At 47.5% G+C, this 27,329-nt stretch overlaps 2 protein-coding genes across 3 annotated transcripts in view; one reads left to right on the plus strand and one right to left on the minus strand.

Annotated features, from left to right (window-relative positions):
- LOC130263296 (chromodomain-helicase-DNA-binding protein 8-like) overlaps window positions 1-24,545 on the plus strand; it is a 69,376-nt gene extending 44,831 nt beyond the window's left edge. The window contains exons 20-32 of the mRNA XM_056510801.1: window positions 1,486-1,665; window positions 1,985-2,095; window positions 3,276-3,586; window positions 6,513-6,715; window positions 7,920-8,067; window positions 12,953-13,042; window positions 14,817-14,920; window positions 16,297-16,411; window positions 17,315-17,378; window positions 18,646-18,700; window positions 20,988-20,999; window positions 21,172-21,427; window positions 24,302-24,545. Coding sequence (XP_056366776.1) covers window positions 1,486-1,665; window positions 1,985-2,095; window positions 3,276-3,586; window positions 6,513-6,715; window positions 7,920-8,067; window positions 12,953-13,042; window positions 14,817-14,920; window positions 16,297-16,411; window positions 17,315-17,378; window positions 18,646-18,700; window positions 20,988-20,999; window positions 21,172-21,427; window positions 24,302-24,545 — 1,893 coding nt within the window. The remainder of the gene's footprint in view (window positions 1-1,485; window positions 1,666-1,984; window positions 2,096-3,275; window positions 3,587-6,512; window positions 6,716-7,919; window positions 8,068-12,952; window positions 13,043-14,816; window positions 14,921-16,296; window positions 16,412-17,314; window positions 17,379-18,645; window positions 18,701-20,987; window positions 21,000-21,171; window positions 21,428-24,301) is intronic.
- Window positions 1-27,329, minus strand: part of OSGEP (O-sialoglycoprotein endopeptidase) — an 88,978-nt gene that overhangs the window by 34,924 nt on the left and 26,725 nt on the right. The gene's annotated exons all lie outside the window — the stretch shown is intronic.

Here is a 27,329-nt window from a genome sequence, read left to right on the forward strand (position 1 = left end):
GTTGGGTTTTGGGTTCCCAGATCAGATTTTTGGGGTTCCAGATCAGGTTTTTTTTTTGTGGGTTCCAGATCAGGTTTTTTTGGGGGTTCCAGATCAGATTTTTGGGGGTTCCAGATCAGGGTTTTTTTTTTGGGGTTCCAGATCAGATTTTTGGGGGTTCCAGATCAGGGTTTTTTTTTTGTGGTTCCAGATCCAGCAGTTCTCCAAGAAGGAGGTCGAGGACATTCAGGGTTCCTCAGGAGGATTTTGGGGTTCCAGGTTGGATTTTTGGGATCCCGGATCACATTTTGGGGTTCCAGATCAGGTTTTTGGGGTTCCAGATCAGATTTTTTTGGGGGTTCCAGATCAGGTTTGGTTTTTTTTGGGGGGGTTTCCAGATCAGATTTTTTTGGGGGGGTTCCAGATCAGGTTTTTTTTTGGGTTCCAGATCAGATTTCTTGGGGGTTCCAGATCAGGTATTTGGGGTTCCAGATCAGGTTTTTTTGGGGTTCCAGCTCCAGCAGTTCTCCAAGAAGGAGGTTGAGCACAGCTGTGTTTCTCAGTTGGGTTTTGAGGTCCCAGGTTGGGTTCCAGGTGGGATTTTGGGGTTCCAGATCACATTTTGGGGTTCCAGATGTGGTTTTTTTGGGGTTCCAGATCAGATTTTTTTTTTGTGTGTGTGTTCCAGATAATGTTTTGGGGGTTCCAGATCAGGTTTTTTGGGGTTCCAGATCAGGTTTTTTTTATGGTTCCAGATCAGTTTTTTTGGGTTCCAGATCAGATTTTGGGGTTCCAGGCTGTGTTTGGGGTTCCAGATCCAGCAGTTCTCCAAGAAGGAGATGGAGCACAGTTCTGTTTCTCAGTTGGGTTTTGGAGTTCCAGTTTGGGTTCCAGGTGGGATTTTTGGGGGTCCAGATCAGGTTTTTTTGGGGTTCCAGATCAGATTTTGGGGTTCCAGATCAGATTTTGGGGTTCCAGGCTGCGTTTTGGGTTCCAGATCCAGCAGTTCTCCGAGAGAGAGCGAGCACAGTTCTGTTTCTCAGTTGGGTTTTGGAGTTCCAGGTTGGGTTCCAGGTGGGATTTTGGGGGTTCCAGATCAGGTTTTTTTGGGGTTCCAGATCAGATTTTGGGGTCCTAGATCAGGTTTTTTGGGTTCCAGATCAGGTTTTTTTGGGGTTCCAGATCAGATTTGGGGGTTCCAGGCTGCGTTTTGGGTTCCAGATCCAGCAGTTCTCCAAGAAGGAGATCGAGGACAGTCAGGGTTCCTCAGGAGGCTTTTTGGGTCCCAGGTGGGATTTTTGGGATCCTGGATCACATTTTGGGGTTCCAGATCAGATTTGGGGGTTCCAGGCTGCGTTTTGGGTTCCAGATCCAGCAGTTCTTCAAGAAGGAGATCGAGCACAGTTCTGTTTCTCAGTTGGGTTTTAGAGGATTTTGGGGTTCCAGATCAGATTTTGGGGGTTCCAGATCAGGTTTCGGGGTTCCAGGCTGTGTTTGGGGTTCCAGATCCAGCAGTTCTCCAAGAAGGAGATCGAGGACCTGCTGCGCAAGGGCGCCTACGCCGCCATCATGGACGAGGACGACGAGGGCGCCAAGTTCTGCGAGGAGGACATCGAGCAGATCCTGCTGAGGAGAACCACGACTATCACGATAGAGAGCGAGGGGAAGGGATCCACCTTTGCCAAGGTGAGACACAGGTGTGACAGGTGTGACAGGTGAGACAGGTGTGATAGATACAGGACAGGTGAGCACAGACACCATCGAGCAGATCCTGCTGAGGAGAACCACGACTATCGCGATAGAGAGCGAGGCACAGGTGACACAGGTGTGCTCAGGTGTGCTCAGGTAGTGTTGGGTGGGCTCCAGGTGTGTCCAGGTGACCTATGGTGAGGGTTCTGGTGGCTCCAGGTGTGCCCAGGTGTGTCCAGCTGTTCCCAGGTGTGCTCAGGTGTTCCCACCTGCGCCAGGTGCCCCCGCTGACCGCTCTGCCCCTCCCCCCCCCCAGGCCAGCTTCGTGGCGTCCGAGAACCGCACGGACATCGCGCTGGACGACCCCAACTTCTGGCAGAAGTGGGCCAAGAAGGCAGACCTGGACCTGGAGCTGCTCAACAGCAAGGTGAGCTCACCTGGGCACAGGTACAGCAAGGTGAGCTCACCTGGGGACAGGTACCTGGGGACAGGTGAGCTCACCTGGACCTGGAGCTGCTCAACAGCAAGGTGAGCTCACCTGGGCACGGGTACAGCAAGGTGAGCTCACCTGGAGAGAGTTACCTGGGCAGGGAGGGGCTCACCTGGACCTGGAGCTGCTCAACAGCAAGGTGAGCTCACCTGGAGAGAGTTACCTGGGGACAGGTGAGCTCAGCTGGACCTGGAGCTGCTCAACAGCAAGGTGAGCTCACCTGGGCACAGGTACAGCAAGGTGAGCTCACCTGGAGAGAGTTACCTGGGCAGGGAGGGGCTCACCTGGACCTGGAGCTGCTCAACAGCAAGGTGAGCTCACCTGGGCGGGGTTACCTGGGCAGGGAGGGGCTCACCTGGACCTGGAGCTGCTCAACAGCAAGGTGAGCTCACCTGGGCACAGGTACAGCAAGGTGAGATCACCTGGGCACAGGTACAGCAAGGTGAGCTCACCTGGGGACAGGTACCTGGGGACAGGTGAGCTCACCTGGGCCTGGGGCTGCTCAACAGCAAGGTGAGCTCACCTGGGCACAGGTACAGCAAGGTGAGCTCACCTGGGCGGGGTTACCTGGGCGGGGTTACCTGGGGACAGGTGAGCTCACCTGGGCACAGGTGCCTGGGCGGTCAGAGTGACCACACTGACCAGTGAGTGACCACTGAGTGACCACAGTGACCATTTAATGACCATTAATGACCACACTGACCGTTTAGTGACCGTACTGAATATTTAATGCCCGTTAATGACCCCACTGACCATTGAGTGACCGTTCCAGAACATGCTGGTGATGGACACGCCGCGGGTTCGGAAGCAGAGGGAGCTGTGGTCAGTGGGGGCAGTGACCATTAATGACCGTTAATGACTGTTAATGACCATTAATGACCCCACTGACCCCAGACTGACCACTGAGTGACCACTGTCCACTCCCCCAGAACACGCTGGTGATGGACACGCCGCGGGTGCGGAAGCAGAGGGAGCTGTGGTCAGTGGGGGCAGTGACCATTAATGACCATTAATGACCACAGTGACTGTTTAATGACCGTTAATGACCATTAATGACCAGACTGACCACTGAGTGACCCCTGAGTGACCACTGAGTGACCACTGTCCACTCCCCCAGAACACGCTGGTGATCGACACGCCGCGGGTGCGCAAGCAGACTCGCCACTTCAGCACGCTGAGGGACGATGACCTGCTGGACTTCTCGGAGCTGGACAGCGACGAGGAGCTGGAGCGGCTGGACAGGGCCACGCGCTCGCGCCGCGGCCACCACGGCCACCACGGCCACCAGGGACAGCAGGGTGGTCAGCAGGGTGGACAGCAGGGTGGACAGCAGGGCGGGCAGCAGCCGGCCGCAGCCCCTCCGGCCGCCCCGCAGCCCTTCGGCCGGAGCGAGTGCTTCCGGGTGGAGAAACACCTGATGGTGTTTGGGTGAGCACACCTGGGGTCATTCGGTCACTCAGGGGTCACCTGGGGTCAGTCAGGGTCACCTGGGGTCAGCCAGGGGTCAGTCAGGGGTCACCTGGCTGGGGCGAGTGGTTCCAGGTGGAGAAACACCTGATGGTCTTTGGGTGAGCACACCTGGGGTCAGTCAGGGGTCATTCGGTCAGTCAGGGGTCAGTCAGGGTCAGCTGGGGTCAGTCAGGGTCAGTCAGGGTCACCTGGCCGGAGCGAGTGCTTCCGGGTGGAGAAGCACCTGATGGTCTTTGGGTGAGCACACCTGGGGTCATTTGGTCACTCAGGGGTCACTCAGGGTCACCTGGGGTCAGTTAGGGGTCAGTCAGGGGTCACTGGGGTCAGTCAGGGGTCAGTCAGGGGTCACCTGGCTGGAGCAAGTGCTTCCGGGTGGAGAAGCACCTGATGGTGTTTGGGTGAGCACACCTGGGGTCAGTCAGAGGTCATTCGGTCACTCAGGGGTCAGTCAGGGTCACCTGGGGTCAGTCAGGGTCAGCTGGGGTCAGTCAGGGTCACCTGGGGTCAGTCAGGAGTCAGTCAGGGTCAGTGGTCAGTGGTCAGGGTCAGTGGTCAGTCAGGGGTCAGTCAGGGGTCACCTGGCCGGAGCGAGTGCTTCCGGGTGGAGAAGCACCTGATGGTGTTTGGGTGAGCACACCTGGGGTCAGTCAGGGGTCATTGGGGTCAGTGCGGTCAGTCAGGGGTCAGTCAGGGGTCAGTCAGGGTCAGCTGGGGTCAGTAGGGGTCACCTGGGGTCAGTCAGGGGTCAGTCAGGGTCAGCTAGGGGTCAGTCAGGGTCACCTGGGGTCAGTTAGGGTCAGCTGGGGTCACTCAGGGTCAGTCAGGGGTCAGTCAGGGGTCAGTCAGGGTCAGCTGGGGTCAGTCAGGGTCAGCTGGGGTCAGTCAGGGGTCAGTCAGGGGTCAGTCAGGGTCAGTGGTCAGTTAGGGGTCACCTGGGGATCATTCGGTCAGTCTGCATCACCTGGGGTCACTTAGTGTCATTGGGGTCACCTGGGGGTCACCTGAGTGCTGGCCACACTGACCCTTCAGTGGCCACGCTGACCCCATTAACCCTTTAGTGACCCCATTGACCCTTTACTGAACCCAGTGACCAGTCACTGACCCCTGAGTGACCCCTGAGTGCCCACACTGACTCCTGAGTGACCCCTGAGTGACCCCTGAGTGCCCACACTGACCCCTGAGTGACCCCTGAGTGCCCACACTGACCAGTCAGTGACCCCTGAGTGACCACAGTGACCATTGCCTGACCCCTGAGTGACCCCTGAGTGACCCCTGAGTGCCCACAGTGACCACTCACTGACCCCTGAGTGACCCCTGAGTGCCCACACTGACCCCTGAGTGACCCCTGAGTGCCCACACTGACCAGTCAGTGACCCCTGAGTGACCACAGTGACCATTGCCTGACCCCTGAGTGACCCCTGAGTGCCCACACTGACCACTCACTGACCCCTGAGTGACCCCTGAGTGCCCACACTGACCCCTGAGTGACCCCTGAGTGCCCACACTGACCCGTCACTGACCCCTGAGTGACCCCTGAGTGCCCACACTGACCGGTCTCTGACCCCTGAGTGACCCCTGAGTGCCCACACTGACCGGTCACTGACCCCTGAGTGCCCACACTGACCGGTCTCTGACCCCTGAGTGCCCACAGTGACCACTGACCCCTGAGTGACCCCTGAGTGACCCCTGAGTGCCCACAGTGACCATTGCCTGACCCCTGAGTGACCCCTGAGTGCCCACAGTGACCAGTCACTGACCCCTGAGTGACCCCTGAGTGCCCACACTGACCAGTCACTGACCCCTGAGTGCCCACAGTGACCACTGACCCCTGAGTGACCCCTGAGTGCCCACACTGACCGGTCACTGAACCCTGAGTGCCCACACTGACCATTGCCTGACCCCTGAGTGACCCCTGAGTGCCCACACTGACCACTCACTGACCCCTGAGTGACCCCTGAGTGCCCACAGTGACCGGTCACTGACCCCTGAGTGACCCCTGAGTGCCCACAGTGACCAGTCACTGACCCCGAGTGACCCCTGAGTGCCCACAGTGACCATTGCCTGACCCCTGAGTGACCCCTGAGTGCCCACAGTGACCGGTCACTGACCCCTGAGTGACCCCTGAGTGCCCACAGTGACCATTGCCTGACCCCTGAGTGACCCCTGAGTGCCCACACTGACCAGTCACTGACCCCTGAGTGCCCACACTGACCAGTCACTGACCCCTGAGTGCCCACAGTGACCATTGCCTGACCCCTGAGTGACCCCTGAGTGCCCACACTGACCACTCACTGACCCCTGAGTGACCCCTGAGTGCCCACAGTGAACCCTGAGTGACCCCTGAGTGACCCCTGAGTGCCCACACTGACCACTCACTGACCCCTGAGTGACCCCTGAGTGCCCACAGTGAACCCTGAGTGACCCCGTTAACCCTTTCCTGACCCCACTGACCATTCCCCTGGCCCCGTTAACCCTTTAGTGACCCTTGAGTGACCACACAGACCACTCGCTGATTCTGTTAACCCTTTAATGACCCCTGAGTGACCCCATTAACCCTTCTCTGGCCCCATTAATCCTTCCCTGACCCTATTAACCCTTTCCTGACCCCGTTAACCCTTCCCTGGCCCCGTTAACCCTTTCCTGACCTCATTAACCCTTCCCTGACCCCGTTAACCCTTCCCTGACCCCATTAACCCTTCCCTGACCCCATTAACCCTTCCCTGGCCCCATTAACCCTTCCCTGGCCCCGCTAACCCTTCCCTGACCCCGTTAACCCTTTCCTGACCCCTGAGTGACCCCGTTACCCCTTTCCTGACCCCGTTACCCCTTCCCTGACCCCGTTAACCCCTTCATGGCCGCACTGACCGCTGTCCCCCCCGCCCAGGTGGGGTCGCTGGCGGGAGCTGACCGCCCCGGGCCGGCTGAAGCGCCGCCTGTCGGAGCGGGACGTGGAGGGGCTGGCCAGGGCCATCCTGCTCTTCTGCCTGCTGCACTTCCGGGGCGACGAGGGCACCCGGGCGCTGCTCTGGGGGCTGCTGAGCCCCCCCGGGGAGAACGGCCGCAGCCGGACGGCGGCCGGACAGAGCGGTCAGTGAGGGGTGGGGTCACCTGGGGGGGTTGGGGTCACCTGGGGTCATTCAGGGGGGGTTTGGGGTCAGTTCAGGGTCTGGGGGCTGCTGAGCCCCCCCGGGGAGAACGGCCGGAGCCGGACGGCGGCCGGACAGAGCGGTCAGTGAGGGGTGGGGTCATTCAGGGGGGGTTTGGGGTCATTCAGGGGTCACCTGGGGGGGGTTTGGGGTCATCTGGGGTTACCTGGGGAGGGTTTGGGGTCACCAGGGGTCACCTGGGGGGGGTTTGGGGTCAGTTCAGGGTCTGGGGGTTGCTGAGCGCCCCCGGGGAGAACGGCCGGAGCCGGACGGCGGCCGGACAGAGCGGTCAGTGAGGGGTGGGGTCATTCAGGGGGGGTTTGGGGTCATTCAGGGGTCACCTGGGGGGGGTTTGGGGTCATCTGGGGTTACCTGGGGAGGGTTTGGGGTCACCAGGGGTCACCTGGGGGGGGTTTGGGGTCAGTTCAGGGTCTGGGGGTTGCTGAGCGCCCCCGGGGAGAACGGCCGGAGCTGGACGGCCGGACAGAGCGGTGAGGGGGTCACTGGGGTCATTCAGGGGTCAGCTGGGGTCATTCAGGGGGGGTTTGGGGTCACCTGGGGTCACCTGGGGGGGGGTTTGGGGTAATTTTTGGGGTTTTTTTTTTCCCCAGGGGATTTTGGGGCGGATTTTGTTTTGACCCTGACCCTAACCCCACTGACCACACTGACCCCTGACCTCACTGACCATTCCCACGCTGACCATTGACCCTGACCCCACTGACCACACTGACCACACTGACCTCACTGACCATTCCCACGCTGACCCCTGACCCTGACCCTGACCCCACTGACCATTCCCACGCTGACCATTGACCCTGACCCTGACCCCACTGACCACACTGACCCCTGACCTCACTGACCATTCCCACGCTGACCATTGACCCTGACCCTGACCCCACTGACCCCTGACCACACTGACCATTCCCACCCTGACCTCTGACCCTGACCCCACTGACCCCTGACCTGACCATTCCCACGCTGACCCCTGACCCTGACCCTGACCCCTGACCTCACTGACCATTCCCACACTGACCCCTGACCCCAGTGACCCCTGACCCCAGTGACCCCTGTCTGTGACCCCTGACCCCTGTCTGTGACCCCTGTGACCCCTGTGACCCCTGTGACCTCACTGCCCTCTCCCCCAGGCCCGCTGCCCCTCCCCCGCGGCCGCAAGGGCAAGAAGCCGCCCAAGGCTCTGGAAGGTTCCGGGCCCGAGTGGCTGCGGCGCCACAGCCCCGAGGAGCTGCTGCAGGACGAGGGCTACAGGAAGCACCTCAGGCACCAGGGCAGCAAGTGAGAGCACCCGGGGGCTGGGGAATTTGGGGAAATTTTGGGGATTTTTGGGGATTTTTCTGGGATTTTTAGGGATTTTTTTAGAATTTTTCTGAGATTTTTTAGGATTTTTTTTGGATTTTTTAAGGATTTTTTGGGATTTTTTTGGGATTTTTTAGGGATTTTTTTGGGATTTTTTGGGGATTTTTTAGGGATTTTTTTGAGATTTTTTTTAGAATTTTTGAGGATTTTTGGGGGATTTTTCAGGATTTTTTTAGAATTTTTGGGGGATTTTTTAGGGATTTTTTAGGAATTTTTTAGGGATTTTTTTTGGGATATTTTTACAATTTTGGGGGATTTTTTGGGGGATTTTTCAGGATTTTTTAAGAATTTTTTTGGGGATTTTTGGGGGATTTTCTTGGATTTTTTAAGAATTTTTTGGGGATTTTTTTGGGATTTTTTTAGAATTTTTTGGGCATTTTTTTAATTTCTTTAGAATTTTTAGGGATTTTTTGGGGGATTTTTTGGGGGATTTTTTTGGGATTTTTTCAGAATTTTTGGGGATTTTTTTAGGGATTTGTTTGGATTTTTTGGTAATTTTTTTGGATTTTTTTATGAATTTTTTGGGGGGATTTTTTGGGGATTTTTTTGGGATTTTTTTGGATTTTTTTTAGAATTTTTTGGGGATTTTTTAGGGATTTTTTAGGGTTTTATGAGGGCTGTTTTTTAGGTTGTTATTGGTGTTTTTGGGGGTGCTGCAGGACGAGGGGTACAGGAAGCACCTCAGGCACCAGGGCAGCAAGTGAGCGCTCTTACAGGGGCTGGGGAAATCTGGGGAAATTATGGGATTTTTGGGGATTTTTTGGGATTTTTTTAAGGATTTTTTTGGGATTTTTTAAGGATTTTTTTGGGATTTTTTAGGGATTTTTTTAGAATTTTTTTAGAATTTTTTAGGGATTTTTTGGGGGATTTTTTGGGATTTTTTCAGAATTTTTGGGGATTTTTTTGGGATTTTTTTGGGATTTTTTTTAGAATTTTTGGGGATTTTTTGGGGGATTTTTCAGGATTTTTTTAGAATTTTTTTAGGGATTTTTTTGGGGATTTTTGGGATTTTTTTAGAATTTTTTTGGGGATTTTTTAGTGATTTTTTTGGAATTTTTTTAGAATTTTTTTGGATTTTTTTTTAATTTTTTGGGATTTTTTTTAGAATTTTTTGGGGATTTTTTAGGGATTTTTTAGGGTTTTTGTGGGGGCTGTTTTTTAGGTTGTTATTGGTGTTTTTGGGGGTGCTGCAGGACGAGGGGTACAGGAAGCACCTCAGACACCAGGGCAGCAAGTGAGAGCACATGGGGGCTGGGGGAGTTTGGGGAAATTTTGGGGATTTTGGGGGATTTTTTTGGGATTTTTCGGGGATTTTTTGGGGATTTTTTTTGGATTTTTTTAGGATTTTTTGGGATTTCTTTACAATTTTTTTAAGAATTTTTTGGGATTTTTTTGGATTTTTTTAGGATTTTTTGGGATTTTTTTAGAATTTTTTGGATTTTTTTTAGATTTTTTAGGGATTTTTTTAGAATATTTGGGGAATTTTTTTGGGATTTTTTTAGAAATTTTTAAGGATTTTTTTGGGATTTTTTAAGGATTTTTGGGGAATTTTTTGGGGATTTTTTTAGAATTTTTTGGGGATTTTTTTGGAATTTTTTAGAATTTTTTGGGGATTCTTTTAGAATTTTTTAAGGATTTTTTGGGATTTTTTTAGAATTTTTTGGGGATTTTTTTGGGGATTTTTTGGGATTTTTTCAGAATTTTTTTAGAATTTTTTTGGGATTTTTTAGGGTTTTTGGGGGCTGTTTTTTAGGTTGTTATTGGTGTTTTTGGGGGTGCTGCAGGACGAGGGGTACAGGAAGCACCTCAGACACCAGGGCAGCAAGTGAGAGCTCGTGGGGGCTGGGAAATTTGGGAAATTTTGGGATTTTTGGGGATTTTTTCTGGGATTTTTTTGGGTATTTTTTAGGATTTTTTTTGGATTTTTTAAGGACTTTTTTGGGGATTTTTTGGGATTTTTTTAGAATTTTTGGGGGATTTTTTAGGGATTTTTTAGGATTTTTTAGGGATTTTTTTAGGATTTTTTTTTAATTTTTCTGGGATTTTTTAGGATTTTTTTTGTATTTTTTTAGAATTTTTTAGGGATTTTTTTAGGGATTTTTTTGAGGATTTTTATGGATTTTTTAGGGATTTTTTTGGGATATTTTTACAATTTTTTTGGGATTTTTTTGGAATTTTTTTTAGAATTTTTAGGGATTTTTTTAGAATATTTGGGGGATTTTTTAGGGATTTTTTGGGGAATTTTTTGGGATTTTTTTCGGAATTTTTGGGGATTTTTTAGGGATTTTTTTGGATTTTTTTAGAATTTTTTGGGGATTTCTTTACAATTTTTTTTGAGAATTTTTTGGGATTTTTGGGGATTTTTTGGGATTTTTTTTAGAATTTTTTGGAGGATTTTTTGGGGATTTTTAGGGATTTTTTAAAGATTTTTTAGAATTTTTTGGGGAATTTTGGGATTTTTTTAGAATTTTTTTTGGATTTATTTTAGGATTTTTTTTAGAATTTTTTGGGGATTCTTGGGGGACTTTTTGGGATTTTTTTAGAGTTTTTTTGGAATTTTTTTAGAATTTTTGGGGATTTTTTGGGGATTTTTTGCAACTTTTTTAGAATTTTTTGGGGATTTTTTGGCGATTTTTTTATTATTTTTTTAGGACTTTTTTGGGATTTTTTAGGGATTTTTTTTAGAGCTTTTTGGGTTGTTTTTGGGATTTTTTGAGAATTTTTTTAGGATTTTTTTAGGGATTTTTTGGAATTTTTTTTTAGAATTTTTTTGGGATCTTTTTTTTAATTTTTTGGGATTTTTTTTAGAATTTTTTGGGGAGTTTTTAGGAATTTTTTTGGGTTTTCTTGGCATTATTTAGGAATTTTTGGCGGTTTTTTTTAATTTTATTTTTTGGGTTTTTTTTGGTGATTTTTTTGGGTTAAAATTCTCTGTTTTTAGGATTCTTCTGAGGGTGAGGATTCTTTCAGGGCTTTTTTGGGGAAATTTTGGGTTTTTTTCAGGGAATTTTGGGGTTTTTTGGGGTGGATTTTTTTTTAATTTTATTTTTCTATTTTTTTGCATTTTTTGGTATTTTTTTGGGTTAAAATTTTGTGATTTTAGGATTCTTTTGATGATAAGAATTCTTTTAGAATTTTAGGGTTATTTTAGGGCTATTCTGGGGTATTTTTTTGTTTTTTTTTCAGGGAATTTTGGGGTTTTTTGGGGATGGATTTTTTTTATTTTATTTTATTTATTTTTTATTATTTTTTGGGTTAAAATTTTGTGTTTTTAGGATCCTTTAGAGGGTCAGAACTCAGAATTTTAGGATTATTTTAGAGCTATTTTGGGCTTTTTTTTTGGTTTTTTCAGGGAATTTTGGGGTTTTTTGGGATGGATTTTTTTTATTTTATTTTTTTTATTTTTCATTATTTTTTTGGGTTAAAATTTTGTGTTTTTAGGATCCTTCTGAGGGTCAGAACTCAGATTTTTAGGGTTATTTTAGGGCTATTCTGGGGTATTTTTTTGGCTTTTTTTCAGGGAATTTTGGGGTTTTTTGGGATGGATTTTTTTTTATTTTATTTTTTTTTATTTTTTGGTATATTTTTGGGTTAAAATTTTCTGGTTTTAGGATCCTTTAGAGGGTCAGAACTCAGAATTTTAGGGTTATTTTAGGGCTATTTTGGGCTTTTTTTTTGTTTTTTTCAGGAAGTTTTGGGGTTTTTTAGATGGGATTTTTTTTTAATTTTATTTTTTGATTTTTTATTATTTTTTTGGTATTTTTTTGGGTTAAAATTTTGTGTTTTTAGGATTCTTCTGAGAGTCAGAATTCAGAATTTTAGGGTTATTTTAGGGCTATTTTGGGCTTTTTTTTTGTTTTTTTCAGGGAATTTTGGGGTTTTTTGGATGGATTTTTTTTATTTTATTTTTTTTATTTTTCATTATTTTTTTGGGTTAAAATTTTGTGTTTTTAGGATCCTTCTGAGGGTCAGAACTCAGATTTTTAGGGTTATTTTAGGGCTATTCTGGGGTATTTTTTTGGCTTTTTTTCAGGGAATTTTGGGGTTTTTTGGGATGGATTTTTTTTTATTTTATTTTTTTTTATTTTTTGGTATTTTTTTGGGTTAAAATTTTGTGTTTTTAGGATTCTTTAGAGGGTCAGAACTCAGAATTTTAGGGTTATTTTAGGGCTATTTTGGGCTTTTTTTTTGTTTTTTTTCAGGGAATTTTGGGGTTTTTTGGATGGATGTTTTTTTATTTTATTTTTTTTATTTTTTATTATTTTTTGGGTTAAAATTCTGTGTTTTTAGGATTCTTCTGAGGGTCAGAACTCAGAATTTTAGGGTTATTTTAGGGCTATTTTGGGCTTTTTTTTTGTTTTTTTCAGGGAATTTTGGGGTTTTTTGGGATGGATTTTTTTAATTTTATTTTTTTTTATTTTTTGGTATTTTTTTGGGTTAAAATTCTGTGTTTTTAGGATTCTTCTGAGGGTCAGAACTCAGAATTTTAGGGTTATTTTAGGGCTATTTTGGGCTATTTTTTTGTTTTTTTCAGGGAATTTTGGGGTTTTTGGGGTGGATTTTATTTTATTTTATTTTATTTATTTTTTATTATTTTTTTGGGTTAAAATTTTGTGTTTTTAGGATTCTCCTGAGGGTCAGAACTCTTAGATTTTTAAGGTTATTTTAGGGCTATTCTGGGCTATTTTTTTGGGTTTTTTTCAGGGAATTTTGGGGTTTTTTGGATGGGATTTTTTTTAATATTTTTTTTTCTTTTTTTTATTATTTTTTTGGTATTTTTTGGGTTAAAATTTTGTGTTTTTAGGATTCTCCTGAGGGTCAGGACTCTGTATTTCCTGAGGCACGAGGTGATCGGGGACCAGGCTGAGAAGGTGCTGGGGGGGGCCAGCGCCAGGTGAGGGAATTTGGGAAAATTTTGGGAAATTTTGGGAAAATTTGGGCAGATTTGGGGAAATTCAGGAGGTTCTGGGTGGAATTTATGGATTTTTGGGGGAGAATTTGAGGCTTTTTGGGGGAAAATTGGGATGGATGTGGGAAAATTTGGGGGGAATTTGGGGATTATTGGGGGGAGTTTGGGGAATTTTGGGGGAATTTGGGGAATTTTGGGGGAATTTGGGGAAATTTGGGGGAATTTTGGGGGAATTTGGGGCAGATTTGGGGGAATTTGGGGATTTTTGGCGGGAATTTTGGGAGGGAATTTGTGGATTTTGGGGGGAATTTGAGAATTTTTTGGGGAAATTTGGGGGATTTTGGGGGATTTTGGGGTTTTGGGGGGAATTCTGAGGAATTTGGGGTTTGCAGGGGGGGCTGGTCCTCCCCATTTTTGGGGTCTCTGACCCCGATTTTCACTTCCCTGACCCAAATTTTGGGGTCCAGATCCGAATTTTGGGGTCCCTGACCCGTTTTTGGGGGTCCCTGACCCGTTTTTTGGGGGTCCCTGCTCCCATTCCTGACCCCCTTGACCCCATTTCCGACCCCCCTGACCCCAATTTTGGGGTCCCTCACCCCATTTTCGGGGTTCCCAACCCCAATTTTTGGGTCCCTGACCCCAATTCCGACCCCCCTGACCCATTTTTAGGGTCCCTGACCCCAATTTTGACCCCCCTGACCCCATTTTTGGGTCACTCTCCTCATTTTTGGGGGTCCCTGACCCGTTTTTGGGGTCCTTGACCCCATTTCTGAGGGTCCCTGACCCATTTTTGGGGGTCCCAAACCCAAATTTGAGGTCCCTGACCCCAATTTTGGGCCTCCTGACCCATTTTCGGGGTTCCCAACCCAAATTTTTGGGGTCCCTGACCCAATTTTTGGGCCCCCTGACCCCATTTCTGACCCCCCTGACCCATTTTCAGGGTCCCCAATCCCAATTTTCGGGGTCTCTGACCCCATTTCTGCCCCCCCGACCCATTTTTGGGGGTCCCTGATCCAAATTTTGAGGTTTCTAACCCAAATTTCGGCGCCCTGACCCATTTTCGGAGTTCCCAACCCCAATTTTTGGGGTCCCTGACGCCATTTCTGAACCCCCTGACCCATTTTTGGGGGTCCCTGACCCCAATTTTTGGGTCCCTGACTTCATTTCCAACCCCCCGACCCCATTTTTGGGGTTCCTGACCCATTTCTGGGGGTCCCTGACCTGTTTTTGGGGGTCCCTGACCCATTTTTTGGGTCCCTGACCCCAATTTTGACCCCTCCAGACCCATTTCTGGGGGTCCCTGACCCATTTTTGGGGTCCCTGACCCTATTTTTGGGGTCCCTGACCTGATTTTTGGGGGTCCCTGACCCATTTTTGGGGGTCCCTGACCCGATTTTTGGGGTCCCTCTCCCCGTTTCCCCAGCGAGGTGCAGATCTGGTTCCCGCTGCTGACCCATTTTTGGGGGTCCCTGACCCCATTTTTGGGTCCCTGACCCGATTTTTGGGGTCCCTGACCCATTTCTGGGGGTCCCTGACCCATTTTTGGGGGTCCCTGACCCCAATTTTGACCCCCCTGACCCCATTTTTGGGTCACTCACCCCATTTTTGGGGGTCCCTGACCCATTTTTCGGGGTCCCTGACCCCAATTTTGACCCCCCTGACCCCATTTTTGGGTCCCTCTCCCCATTTTTGGGGGTCCCTGAACCCATTTTTGGGGTCCCTGACCCGATTTTTGGGGTCCCTCTCCCCGTTTCCCCAGCGAGGTGCAGATCTGGTTCCCGCTGCTGGAGCAGCCGGAGGCGCCGTCGGCCTGGTGGGACCCCGAGGCCGACAAGTCCCTCCTGCTGGGGGTCTTCAAACACGGTAAATTCCTAAAAAATTGGGAATTTTGGGGTGAATTTGGGGAAATTTGGGAAAATTTGGGAAATTGGGGGGGTCTGGGGGTCTTCAAACGCGGTAAATTCCATAAAAAATGGGGAAATTTGGGAGTTTTTGGGGGGTTTGGGGAGGGGTCCCTCCTGCTGGGGGTCTTCAAACACGGTAAATTCCTTAAAAATTGGGGAAATTTGGGGAAATTTGGGAATTTTGGGGAGGGATTCCTGCTGCTGGGGGTCTTCAAACACGGTAATTTGGGGAAATTTGGGGTGAATTTGGGAATTTTGGGGGGTTGGGGGGTCTTCAAACACGGTGAATTCAATAAAAATTGGGAATTTTGGGGAATTTTGGGGAAATTTGGGGGTTTGGGGAGGGGTCTGTCCTGCTGGGGGTCTTCAAACACGGTAAATTCCATAAAAATCGGGGAATTTGGGGAAATTTGGGAATTTTGGGGTGAATTTGGGGGTTTGGGGGTCTCCACACACGGTGAGTTTGGGGAAATTTGGGGAATTTTTGGGGAAATTTGGGGAAATTTTGGGATTATTTGGGGGATGGTTTGGGAGTTAATTTTGGGTTATTTTGGGTGGATTTTTTTTATTATTTTTTCTTTTTTTTTTTTTTTAATTAATTAATGACATTTTGGGGTGAATTTGGGTTTTTTTTTTGTTTTTTTTTTGGGTTATTTCTGTGTATTTTGGGTTATTTTAACCGGGTTTTTTTTGGGGTTTTTTGCTGTTTTTTCGGGGTTTTTTGCTGTTTTTTGCTCATTAATGACATTTTGGGGTGAATTTGGGGTTTTTAGGGTATGAGAGATACCACACCATGAGTGGTACCTGAATTTGGGTTTATTTTGGGATTTATTTGGGTTTATTTCTGTGTATTTTGGGTTATTTTAACCGGGTTTTTTCGGGGTTTTTTGCTGTTTTTTGCTCATTGATGACATTTTGGGGTGAATTTTGGGTTTTTAGGGTACGAGAGGTACCACACCACGAGGGCTGACCCCGCCCTGAATTTGGGTTTATTTTGGGTTATTTTGGGTGATTTCTGTGTATTTTGGGTTATTCTGGGTGTATTTTAATGGGGATTTTTTCTGTTTTTTGGGTTTTTGTGCTGTTTTTCGTTAACCATGTTTATTTTGGGGTGAATTTTGGATTTTTAGGGTACGAGAGGTACCACACCATGAGGGCTGACCCCACCCTGAATTTGGGTTTATTTTGGGATTTATTTGGGTTTATTTTGGGATTTATTTTGGGTTATTTCTGTGTATTTTGGGTTATTTTAACCAGGTTTTTTGCTGTTTTTTTGGGGTTTATTGCTGTTTTTTGCTCATTAATGGAATTTTGGGGTGAATTAATGATTTTTAGGGTACGAGAGGTACCACACCATGAGGGCTGACCCTGCCCTGTGCTTCCTGGCCAAGGCCGGGGGTCCCGACGCCGCGGCCGTGGCGGCCGAGCAGCGACTGGAGGGGCCTGAGGGGTGAGTGGGGGCAGGGCTGGGGGGCTGGGGGGGCCTGGGGGGGTCTGGGGGGTCTGGGGGATTTATGGGAATTTTTGGGAATTTTTTGGGATTTTTTTGGGGGTGTTTTTGGGATTTTTTTGGGATTTTTGGGGATTTTTTGGGAATTTTTTGGGATTTTTTGGGATTTTTTGGAGGTTTTTTTGGGGAGTTTAAGGGATTTTTTTGTGAATTTTTGGGGTTTTTTTGGGGGTCTTTGGGGAGGGTTGGGGGGATTTTGGGGGATTTTTTTGGGATTTTTTTGGGGGGGTTTTGGGGGAGTTTGAGGGGGTTTGAGGGGGTTTGGGGTATTTTTGGAAATTTTTTTTTTTTTTTTTGGGGGATTTTTTAGGATTTTTGGGGGGATTTTTGAGGGGGTTTGAGGGATTTTTTTTTGTGAATTTTTGGGGGGAATTTGGGGGAGATTGGGAGATTTTTGGTGAATTTTAGGAAATTTTTCTTTATTTTTGGGGTCCCCAAATCCCCCAAACTTGGTTTTTTTTTCCCCAAACCTCCCAAATCCGTTTTTATTTTTTTTTTTTTTCCCCCAAACCCCCCAAATTCAGTTTTTTTCTCCCAAATTTTGGATTTTTTTCCCCCAAATTTCATTTTTTTCCCCCCCAGATTTTGGATTTTTTTCCCCCCAAATTTAATTTTTTTCCCCAAATTTCATTTTTTCCCCCCAAATTCCAGATTTTTTTCCTCCAAACCCCAAATTTGGGGCCCCTGATGACCCAGCCATGCTAATACCGACCGGCCCCGGGCCGGGCTGAGTTCAGCTCAGGGCTGAGGCCCCAGGGGGGGTTTGGGGGCAGTTTTGGGGTTTTTTTGGGGCAATTTTGGGTTTTTTTGGGGTGAATTCAGGGAGTTTTGGGGCCTCCCCAGGGCTGATTTCGACAGAGACCCCGAGGACCCCGAGTACAAACCCCTGCAGGGGGGCAGCGAGGAGGTAAAGGCAGGGGGAGAAACCCCCAAAATCCCCTGAAAATGACCCAAAATCCACCCAAAATCCATCCTAAAATCCACCCTAAAATCCCCTGAAAATAACCCAAAAATCCACCCCAAAATCCACCCCAAAATACCCAAAAATCCCCTGAAAATAACCAAAAATCCACCCCAAAATACCCCTGAAAATAACCCAAAATCCACCCCAAAATACCCCCAAAATCCATCCCAAAACCTGCCCCAAAATCCCCTGAAAATAACCCAAAATCCACCCAAAATTATCCTGAAATCCCCCCAAAAATCCACCCCCAAATCCCCTGAAAATAACCCATAATCCACCCCAAAATACCCCAAAATCCATCCCAAAATCTGCCCCAAAATCCCCTGAAAATAACCCAAAATCCACCCCAAATCCATCCCAAAATCCACCCTAAAATCCCCTGAAAATAACCCAAAAATCCACCCCAAAATCCACCCCAAAATCACCTGAAAATAACCCAAAATCCACCCAAAATTATCCTGAAATCCCCCCAAAAATCCATCCCAAAATACCCCAAAATCCACCACAAAATTCACACAAAAATACCCTAAAATTCACCTCAAAATACCCCAAAATTATCCTAAAATTCACCCCAAAATCCCCCTAAAATCCCCTGAAAATAACCCAAAATCCACCCCAAAATCCACCCCAAAATACCCCAAAATCTGCCCCAAAATCCCCTGAAAATAACCCAAAATCCACCCAAAAATATCCCAAAATCCAGCCCAAAATTATCCTGAAATCCTCTCCCAAATCCCCCCCAAAATCCTTGAAAAATCCCCCCAAAAATCCAAAAAATTTCCCCAAAATCCTCCCCAAATCCCCCCAAAATCCATCCCAAAATCCCTGAAAAATCCCCCCAAAATCCAAAAAAACTTCCCAAAATCCCCCCAAATCCTCCCCCAGATTTCCTCAAAATCCACCCCAAAATTATCCAAAAATCCCTGCCCAAATCCCCCCAAAAAATTCTCCCAAAAATTACCAAAATCCTCCCAAAAAATCCCCCAAAAATCTCCAAAATCCCTCCCAAAAATCCCCAAAATTTTCCCCAAAAATCCCCACAAAATCTCTCCCAAAAACCTCAAAAATCTCCAAAAATCCCTCCCAAAAATCCCAATTTTTCACCCCAAAATCCCCGGTTTTCCCCCCAAATTTCCCTGCCCCTCCCCCCCCAGATTTTGGGGGGATTTTGGGGGATTTTGGGCTCTGTCTGACCCCTCCCCCCCCCCAGAGTGACCCCTTGGCCGGGCCGGACGAGGAGATTTCGGTGGTGGACGGGGACGAAGGTAAGGGGGCCAAAAATGACCAAAAACGGCCAAAAATCACCCAAAAATGTCCAAAAATAGCCGAAAATAACCCAAAAATAATAAAAAATAACAAAAAATAACCCAAAAATAATCAAAAATAACCCAAAAATACCCAAAAATCCCCAAAAAATAGATTTTGGTGGTGGACGGGAACGAAGGTAAGGGGGGCCAAAAATGACCAAAAATGGCCAAAAATCACCCAAAAATAGCCAAAAATAGCAAAAATAACCCAAAAATAACAAAAAATAACAAAAAAATAACCCAAAAATCCCCAAAAAATAGATTTCGGTGGTGGACGGGGATGAAGGTAAGGGGGGCTAAAAATGACCAAAAATGGCCAAAAATCACCCAAAAATATCCCAAAAATGACCAAAAATAGCCGAAAATAACCCAAAAACAATAAAAAATAACAAAAAATAACCCAAAAATCCCCAAAAAATAGATTTCGGTGGTTGACGGGGACAAAGGTAAGGGGGCTAAAAATGACCAAAAACGGCCAAAAATCACCCAGAAATATCCCAAAATTAACCCAAAATAGCTAAAAACGATCAAAAATAGCCAAAAATAACCAAAACTAACCCAAAAATATTCCAAAATGGCCACAGGCTGACCATTCCCCCCCGAAACTGACCCCAGTGACCCCTGGCTGACCCCAGAGTGACCCCAATGACCCCTGACTGACCCCGATGACCTCTAACTGACCTTTCCCCCCCAGGCCCCGTGTCCGGCCCCAATGACCCCACACTGACCCCAGAGTGACCTCACTGACCCCAGGCTGACCCCTAATGACCCCACAATGACCCCAGAGTGACCCCAATGACCCCCCAATGACCCCTGATGGACCCCAAGTGACCCCAATGACCCCACGCTGACCCCAATGACCCCACGCTGACCCCAAGCTGACCCCAATGACCCCTGGCTGACCTCAATGACCCCTGACTGACCTCAATGACCCCTGACTGACCCAAATGACCCCAGAGTGACCCCAATGACCCCCTGATGGACCCCACGCTGACCCCAATGACCCCACACTGACCCCAGAGTGACCTCACTGACCCCAATGACCCTGAGTGACCCCAATGACCCCACGCTGACCCCAGAGTGACCCCAATGACCCCCCAATGACCCCTGATGGACCCCAAGTGACCCCAGAGTGACCCCAATGACCCCTCACTGACCCCAGAGTGACCTCACTGACCCCAATGACCCCAGAGTGACCCCAATGACCCCACACTGACCCCGATGACCCCACACTGACCCCAATGACCCCACACTGACCCCAATGACCCCACTGACCCCAATGACCCCAGAGTGACCCCAATGACCCCTCACTGACCCCAGTGACCCCAGAGTGACCCCAGTGACCCCTGACTGACCCCTGAATGACCCCACTGACCCCAATGACCCCTGACTGACCCCAATGGCCCCTAACTGACCTTTCCCCCCCCAGGCCCCGTGTCCAGCCCGGCGTCCGGCGCGGCCGCCCCTCCCCCGTGGCCGGTGCTGACCCCAGAGTGACCCCAATGACCCCACACTGACCCCAGAGCGACCTCACTGACCCCAGTGACCCCACACTGACCCCAATGACCCCACACTGATCCCAGAGTGACCCCAATGACCCCACACTGACCCAAATGACCCCAGGTGACCTCAATGACCCCACACTGAACCCAAGTGACCCCTGGCTGACCCCACGCTGACCCCAGAGTGACCTCACTGACCCCAGTGACCCCTAGCTGACCCCACACTGACCCCAGAGTGACCCCAATGACCCCATGCTGACCCCAGAGTGACCCAAGTGACCCCACACTGACCCCTGATGGACCCCAAGTGACCCCACGCTGACCCCAGAGTGACCCCAATGACCCCATGCTGACCCCAGAGTGACCCCAATGACCCCCCAATGACCCCAGAGTGACCCCAATGACCCCCCAATGACCCCTGATGGACCCCAAGTGACCCCACGCTGACCCCAGAGTGACCCCAATGACCCCACACTGACCCCAAGTGACCCAAATGACCCCACACTGACCCCAAACTGACCCCAAGTGACCCCAGAGTGACCTCAAGTGACCATTGCCCCCCCCAGAGTGACCCCTAAGTGACCCCACGCTGACCCCAAGTGACCCCTAACTGACCCCAAGTGACTGTACACTGACCCCAGAGTGACCCCAATGGCCCCAGAGTGACCCCAGTGACCCCTGACTGACCCCAAATGACCCCAGAGTGACCCCAATGACCCCTGGCTGACCTTCCCCCCCCCCAGGCCCCGTGTCCAGCCCGGCGTCCGGCGCGGCCGCCCCTCCCCCGTGGCCGGTGCTGACCCCACACTGACCGCAATGACCCCAGAGTGACCCCAATGACCCCAGAGTGACCCCAATGACCCCACACTGACCCCAATGACCCCTGGCTGACCCCAATGACCCCTAACTGACCTTTCCCCCCCCCAGGCCCCGTGTCCAGCCCGGCGTCCGGCGCGGCCGCCCCTCCCCCGTGGCCGGCGGGGCCGGCGCTGACCGCTCGCTTCCGCCGCCTGCTGGGGGCGCTGCAGCGCGGCCGGGCCCCTCCCCCCCCCGGCGCCGGCACCGGAACCGGAACCGGAACCGGAACCGGAGCCGGAGCCGGAGCCGGAACCGGAACCGGATCGGGATCGGAGCGGCGGCGCCGGCGCGGCCATGACGGCTCCCGGCGCGACAAGCAGCAGCGGTGAGGGGGGATTTTTGGGGATTTTGGGGGAATTTTGGGGGTTTTGGGGGTTTTGGGGGGGTCACACGGGGTCGGGGACCCCAAATTCGGGTTCGGCCGCCCCGAAAACCCCCCGGGGTGGGGGATGGGCGGCGATTTTTGGGGTTTTTTTAACCTTCCAGGACCTTGGGAAAATTGTCAAGTTTGAGTTCAAGACCCAAAATTTGGAATTTTTAGGGTTCAGCGTCTCCAAAATTTAATTTTTTGGAGTGAAAAGACCCAAAATCTCTCATTTTTCCATAATTTGAGATCCATCAAAATCTGATTTTTACCCTTCCAGGACCTTGGCAAAATTGTCAAGTTTGGGTTCAAGACCCAAAATTTGGAGTTTTTAGGGTTCAGCGTCTCCAAAATTTAATTTTTTAGGGTGAAAAAAAATGTCAAAATCTGATTTTTCCTGGTTCTGTCAAAATGGGAATTTTAACCTTCCAGGACCTTGGGAAAATTGTCAAGTTTGGGTTCCAGACCCAAAATTCGGGGTTTTCAGGGTTCAGCGTCTCCAAAATTTAATTTTTTGGAGTGAAAAGACCCAAAATCTCTCATTTTTCCATAATTTGAGATCCATCAAAATGTGATTTTTACCCTTCCAGGACCTTGGCAAAATTGTCAAATTTGGGTTTCAGGCACAAAAAGGATTCAGAAAAATAAAAATTTAATTTTTTGAGGTGAAAAGACCCAAATTTTCTCCTTTTACAGAAGTTTTTGTTCCACCAAAATGGAATTTTTACCCTTCCAGGACCTTCTTAAAATTCTCAAATTTGGGTTGGAGGCACAAAAAAAGTTCAGGAAAACCAAAATTTAATTTTTTGGAGTGAAAAAACCCAAAATCTCTCCTTTTCCAAATTTTTATTCCCCAAAATGTGAATTTTTTACCCTTCCAGGACCTTCCCTACAGTTTTTGGTGGTTTTTCCCCATTTTTTCACCGTTTTTTGTCATTTTTTCCTCATTTTTTCACCATTTTTCACCGGGTTTTTTTCATTTTTCCCAATTTCTCCATTTTTTCCCCCATTCTCAGCTGGACCTGCCATGATCAGACCCATTTCCTTTCAATGCCCTCCCTTTTGGGCTGAATTTGGGTGTTTTTAGGTCAATTCTGGGCATTTTTTCCCCATTTTTTTCACGGATTTTCGCCATTTTTTTCACCCTTTTTTTTCATTTTTCCCAATTTCTCCCTTTTTTCCCCCATTCCCAGCTGGACCCGTTGTGATCAGACCCATTTCCTGACTTTTGGGCTGAATTTGGGTGTTTTTAGAATTTTTTCTATGCGTTTTTTCCCATTTTTTCACCATTTTTTCAACGATTTTTGTCATTTTTTCGCCGTTTCTTCACCGATTTTCACCATTTTTTTTTTCCCTTTTTCCCAATTTCTCCCCTTTTTCCCCATTCCCAGCTGGACCCATCGTGATCAGACCCATTTCCTTTTCATGCCCTCACTTTTGGGCTGAATTTGGGTGGTTTTGGGTCATTTTGGGGTCATTTTTTCCCCATTTTTTCACCGATTTTCCCCATTTTTTCACCGTTTTTCACCGGGTTTTTTCCATTTTTCCCAATTTCTCCATTTTTTCCCCCATTCCCAGCTGGACCCGTCGTGATCAGGCCGATTTTGTAACTTTTGGGCTGAATTTGGGTGTTTTTGGGTCATTTTTGTGTGCTTTTTCCCCATTTTTTTACCGATTTTCACCGGGTTTTTTCCCTTTTTCCCAATTTCTCCCTTTTTCCCCCATTTCCCAGGTGGACCCGTTGTGATCAGACCCATTTCCTGACTTTTGGGCTGAATTTGGGTGTTTTTAGAATTTTTTCTATGCATTTTTTCCCATTTTTTCCCCATTTTTTCACCGATTTTTGTCATTTTTTCGCTGTTTTTTCACCAATTTTCACCTTTTTTTTCCATTTTTCCCAATTTCTCCGTTTCTCTCCCCATTTCCCATCTGGACCCGTCGTGATCAGGCCGATTTTGTCACTTTTGGGCTGAATTTGGGTGGTTTTGTGTCATTTCTGGGCAGTTTTTCCCTGTTTTTTCACCGTTTTTTGTCATTTTTTCGCCGTTTCTTCACTGACTTTCACCATTTTTTTTTCCCATTTTTCCCAATTTCTCCATTTTTTCCCCCATTCCCAGCTGGATCTATCATGATCAGACCCATTTCCTGTCCATGACTTTTGGGGTGTTTTTAAGTGAATTCTGGGCGGTTTTTTCCCCATTTTTTCACTGATTTTCGCCATTTTTTCACCGATTTTCACCCTTTTTTTTTCATTTTTCCCAATTTCTCTCTTTTTTCCCCCATTCCCAGCTGGACCCATCATGATCAGACCCATTTCCTGACTTTTGGGTTGAATTTGGGTGTTTTTAGGTCATTTCTGTGTGTTTTTTCCCCATTTTTTTACCGATTTTCACCATTTTTTCATCGATTTTCGCCGTTTCTTCACCAATTTTCACCGGGTTTTTTCCCTTTTTCCCAATTTCTCCCTTTTTCCCCCCATTCCCAGCTGGACCCGTCGTGATCAGGCCGATTTTGTAACTTTTGGGCTGAATTTGGGTGGTTTTGTGTCATTTCTGTGTGTTTTTTCCCCATTTTTTTACCGATATTTGTCATTTTTTCACCGTTTTTCACCATTTTTTTTTCCCTTTTTCCCAATTTCTCCCTTTTTCCCCCATTCCCAGCTGGACCCGGCGGGAGCAGACCCATTTCCTGACTTTTAGGTGGTTTTGGGTCGTTTTGGGGCATTTCTTAGCCATTTTTTCACCAATTTTTGTCATTTTTTCGCCATTTTTTCACCGATTTTCACCGGGTTTTTTCCCTTTTTCCCAATTTCTCCATTTTTTTCCCCATTCCCAGCTGGACCCGGCGGGAGCAGGCCGACTTCCTGCGCGTGGCCTCCACGTTCGGGGTGGAGCTGGAGCCGGGCTCGGGCCGGTTCCGCTGGGGCCGGTTCCGCGCCTTGGCCAACCTGGAGCGGCGCTCGGACGCGGAGCTGACGCGCTTCTACCACGGCTTCGTGGCCATGTGCCGGCAGGTGTGCCGCCTGCCGCCGGCCCCCGGGGACGGTAATGACAAAATTTACAAAATTCGGGGGGTTTGAGCCGAAATCGGGGGGTTTTAACCCAAAAAAATGGGATTTTAACCCAAAAAAATGGGATTTCTGGGGGTTTAGGGAACCTGTGCCGCCTGCCGCCGGCCCCCGGGGACGGTAATGACAAAAAATCCGAAATTCGGGGGGTTTGAGCCGAAATCGGGGGGTTTTAACTCAAAAAAATGGGATTTTAACCCAAAAAAATGGGATTTTAACTCAAAAAAATGGGATTTTAACTCAAAAAAAATGGGATTTTAACTCAAAAAAATGGGATTTTAACCCAAAAAAATGGGATTTTAACCCAAAAAAATGGGATTTTAACTCAAAAAAATGGGATTTTAACCCAAAAAAATGGGATTTTAACCCAAAAAAATGGGATTTCTGGGTGTTTAAAAACTCTGTGCTGGCTGCCGCCGGCTCCTGGAGATGGTAATGCCAAAAAATCCGAAATTCGGGGGGTTTGGGCCGAAATCGGGGTGTTTTAACCCAAAAAAATGGGATTTTAACCCAAAAAAATGGGATTTTTGGGGGTTTAGGGAACCTGTGCCACCTGCCGCCGGCCCACGGTGACGGTAATGCCAAAATTTACAAAATTCGGGGGGTTTGAGCCGAAATTGGGGGGTTTTATCCTAAAAAAATGGGATTTTAACCCAAAAAAATGGGGTTTTAACCCAAAAAAATGGGATTTTAGGAGGTGTAAAAACTCTGTGCCGGCTGCCGCCGGCCCCTGGGGACGGTAATGCCAAAAAATCCGAAATTCTGAGAGATTCGGGGGGTTTGAGCCGAAATCGGGAGGTTTTAACTCAAAAAAATGGGATTTTAACTCAAAAAAATGGGATTTTAACCCAAAAAAATGGGATTTTGGGAGGTTTAAAAACTCTGTGCCGCCTGCCGCCGGCTCCTGGAGACGGTAATGCCAAAATTTACAAAATTTGGGGGCTTTGAGCCGAAATCGGGGGGTTTTAACTCAAAAAAATGGGATTTTAACCCAAAAAAATGGGATTTTAACTCAAAAAAATGGGATTTTGGGAGGTTTAAAAACTCTTTGCTGGCTGCCGCCCTCACCTGGAGATGGTAACCCAAAAATATCCAAAATTTGGGGGCTTTGGGCCGAAATCGGGGGGTTTTAACTCAAAAAAATGGGATTTTAATTAAAAAAAATGGGATTTTAACCCAAAAAAATGGGATTTTAACCCAAAAAAATGGGATTTTAACCCAAAATAATGGGATTTTAGGAAGTGTAAAAAACTCTGTGCTGGCTGCCGCCCTCACCTGGAGATGGTAATGCCAAAAATTTCCAAAATTTGGGGAGATGCGGGGGGTTTTGGGGGGTTTGAGCCGAAATCGGGAGGTTTTAACTCAAAAAAATGGGATTTTAACTAAAAAAAATGGGATTTTAACCCAAAAAAATGGGATTTCTGGGGGTTTAGGGAACCTGTGCCGGCTGCCGCCGGCCCCCGGAGACGGTAATGCCAAAAAATCCGAAATTCGGGGGGTTTGAGCCGAAATCGGGGGTTTTAACTCAAAAAAATGGGATTTTAACCCAAAAAAATGGGATTTTAACCCAAAAAAATGGGATTTTAACCCAAAATAATGGGATTTTAACCCAAAAAAATGGGATTTTAACCCAAAAAAATGGGATTTTAACCCAAAAAAATGGGATTTTAACCCAAAAAAATGGGATTTCTGGGGGTTTAGGGAACCTGTGCCGCCGGCCCCTGGAGATGGTGATGCAAAAAAATCCGAAATTTGGGGAGATTTGGGGGGTTTGGGCCGGAATCGGGGGGTTTTAACTCAAAAAAATGGGATTTTAACTCAAAAAAATGGGATTTTGGGAGGTTTAAAAACTCTGTGCCGCCGGCCCCTGGAGATGGTAATGCCAAAAAATCCGAAATTCAGGGGGTTTGGGCCAAAATCGGGAGGTTTTAACTCAAAAAAATGGGGTTTTAATTCAAAAAAATGGGATTTTATCCCAAAAAAATGGGATTTTAACCCAAAAAAATGGGATTTTAACTCAAAAAAATGGGATTTTAACCCAAAAAAATGGAATTTTAACCCAAACAAATGGGATTTTAACTCAAAAAAATGGGATTTTAACCCAAAAAAATGGGATTTTAACTCAAAAAAATGGGATTTTAACTCAAAAAAATGGGATTTCTGGGGGTTTAGGGAACCTGTGCCGCCGGCCCCTGGAGATGGTGATGCCAAAAAATCCAAATTTTGGGGAGATTTGGGGGGTTTGAGCCAAAATCGGGAGGTTTTAACTCAAAAAAATGGGATTTTAACCCAAAAAAATGGGATTTTATCCCAAAAAAATGGGATTTTATCCCAAAATAATGGGATTTTAACTCAAAAAAATGGGATTTCTGGGGGTTTAGGGAACCTGTGCCTCATGACGTCGGCCCCCAGAGATGGTGACCCAAAAATATCCAAAATTTGGGGAGTTTGGGCCAAAATCGGGAGGTTTTAACCCAAAAAAATGGGATTTTAACTCAAAAAAATGGGATTTTAACCCAAAAAAATGGAATTTTAACCCAAAAAATGGGATTTTAACCCAAAAAATGGGATTTTAACCCAAAAAAATGGGATTTTAACTCAAAAAAATGGAATTTCTGGGGGTTTAGGGAACCTCTGCCACCGGCCCCTGGAGATGGTGATGCCAAAAAATCCGAAATTTGGGGAGATTTGGGGGGTTTGAGCCGAAATCGGGAGGTTTTAACCCAAATCGAGGGATTTTAACCCAAAACTGGGAGGTTTTAACCCAAAACTGGGAGGTTTTAACCCAAAAAAATG

This window comes from Oenanthe melanoleuca, chromosome 25 (genome assembly GCF_029582105.1).
Source record: "Oenanthe melanoleuca isolate GR-GAL-2019-014 chromosome 25, OMel1.0, whole genome shotgun sequence".
NCBI classification, from domain to species: domain Eukaryota; kingdom Metazoa; phylum Chordata; class Aves; order Passeriformes; family Muscicapidae; genus Oenanthe; species Oenanthe melanoleuca.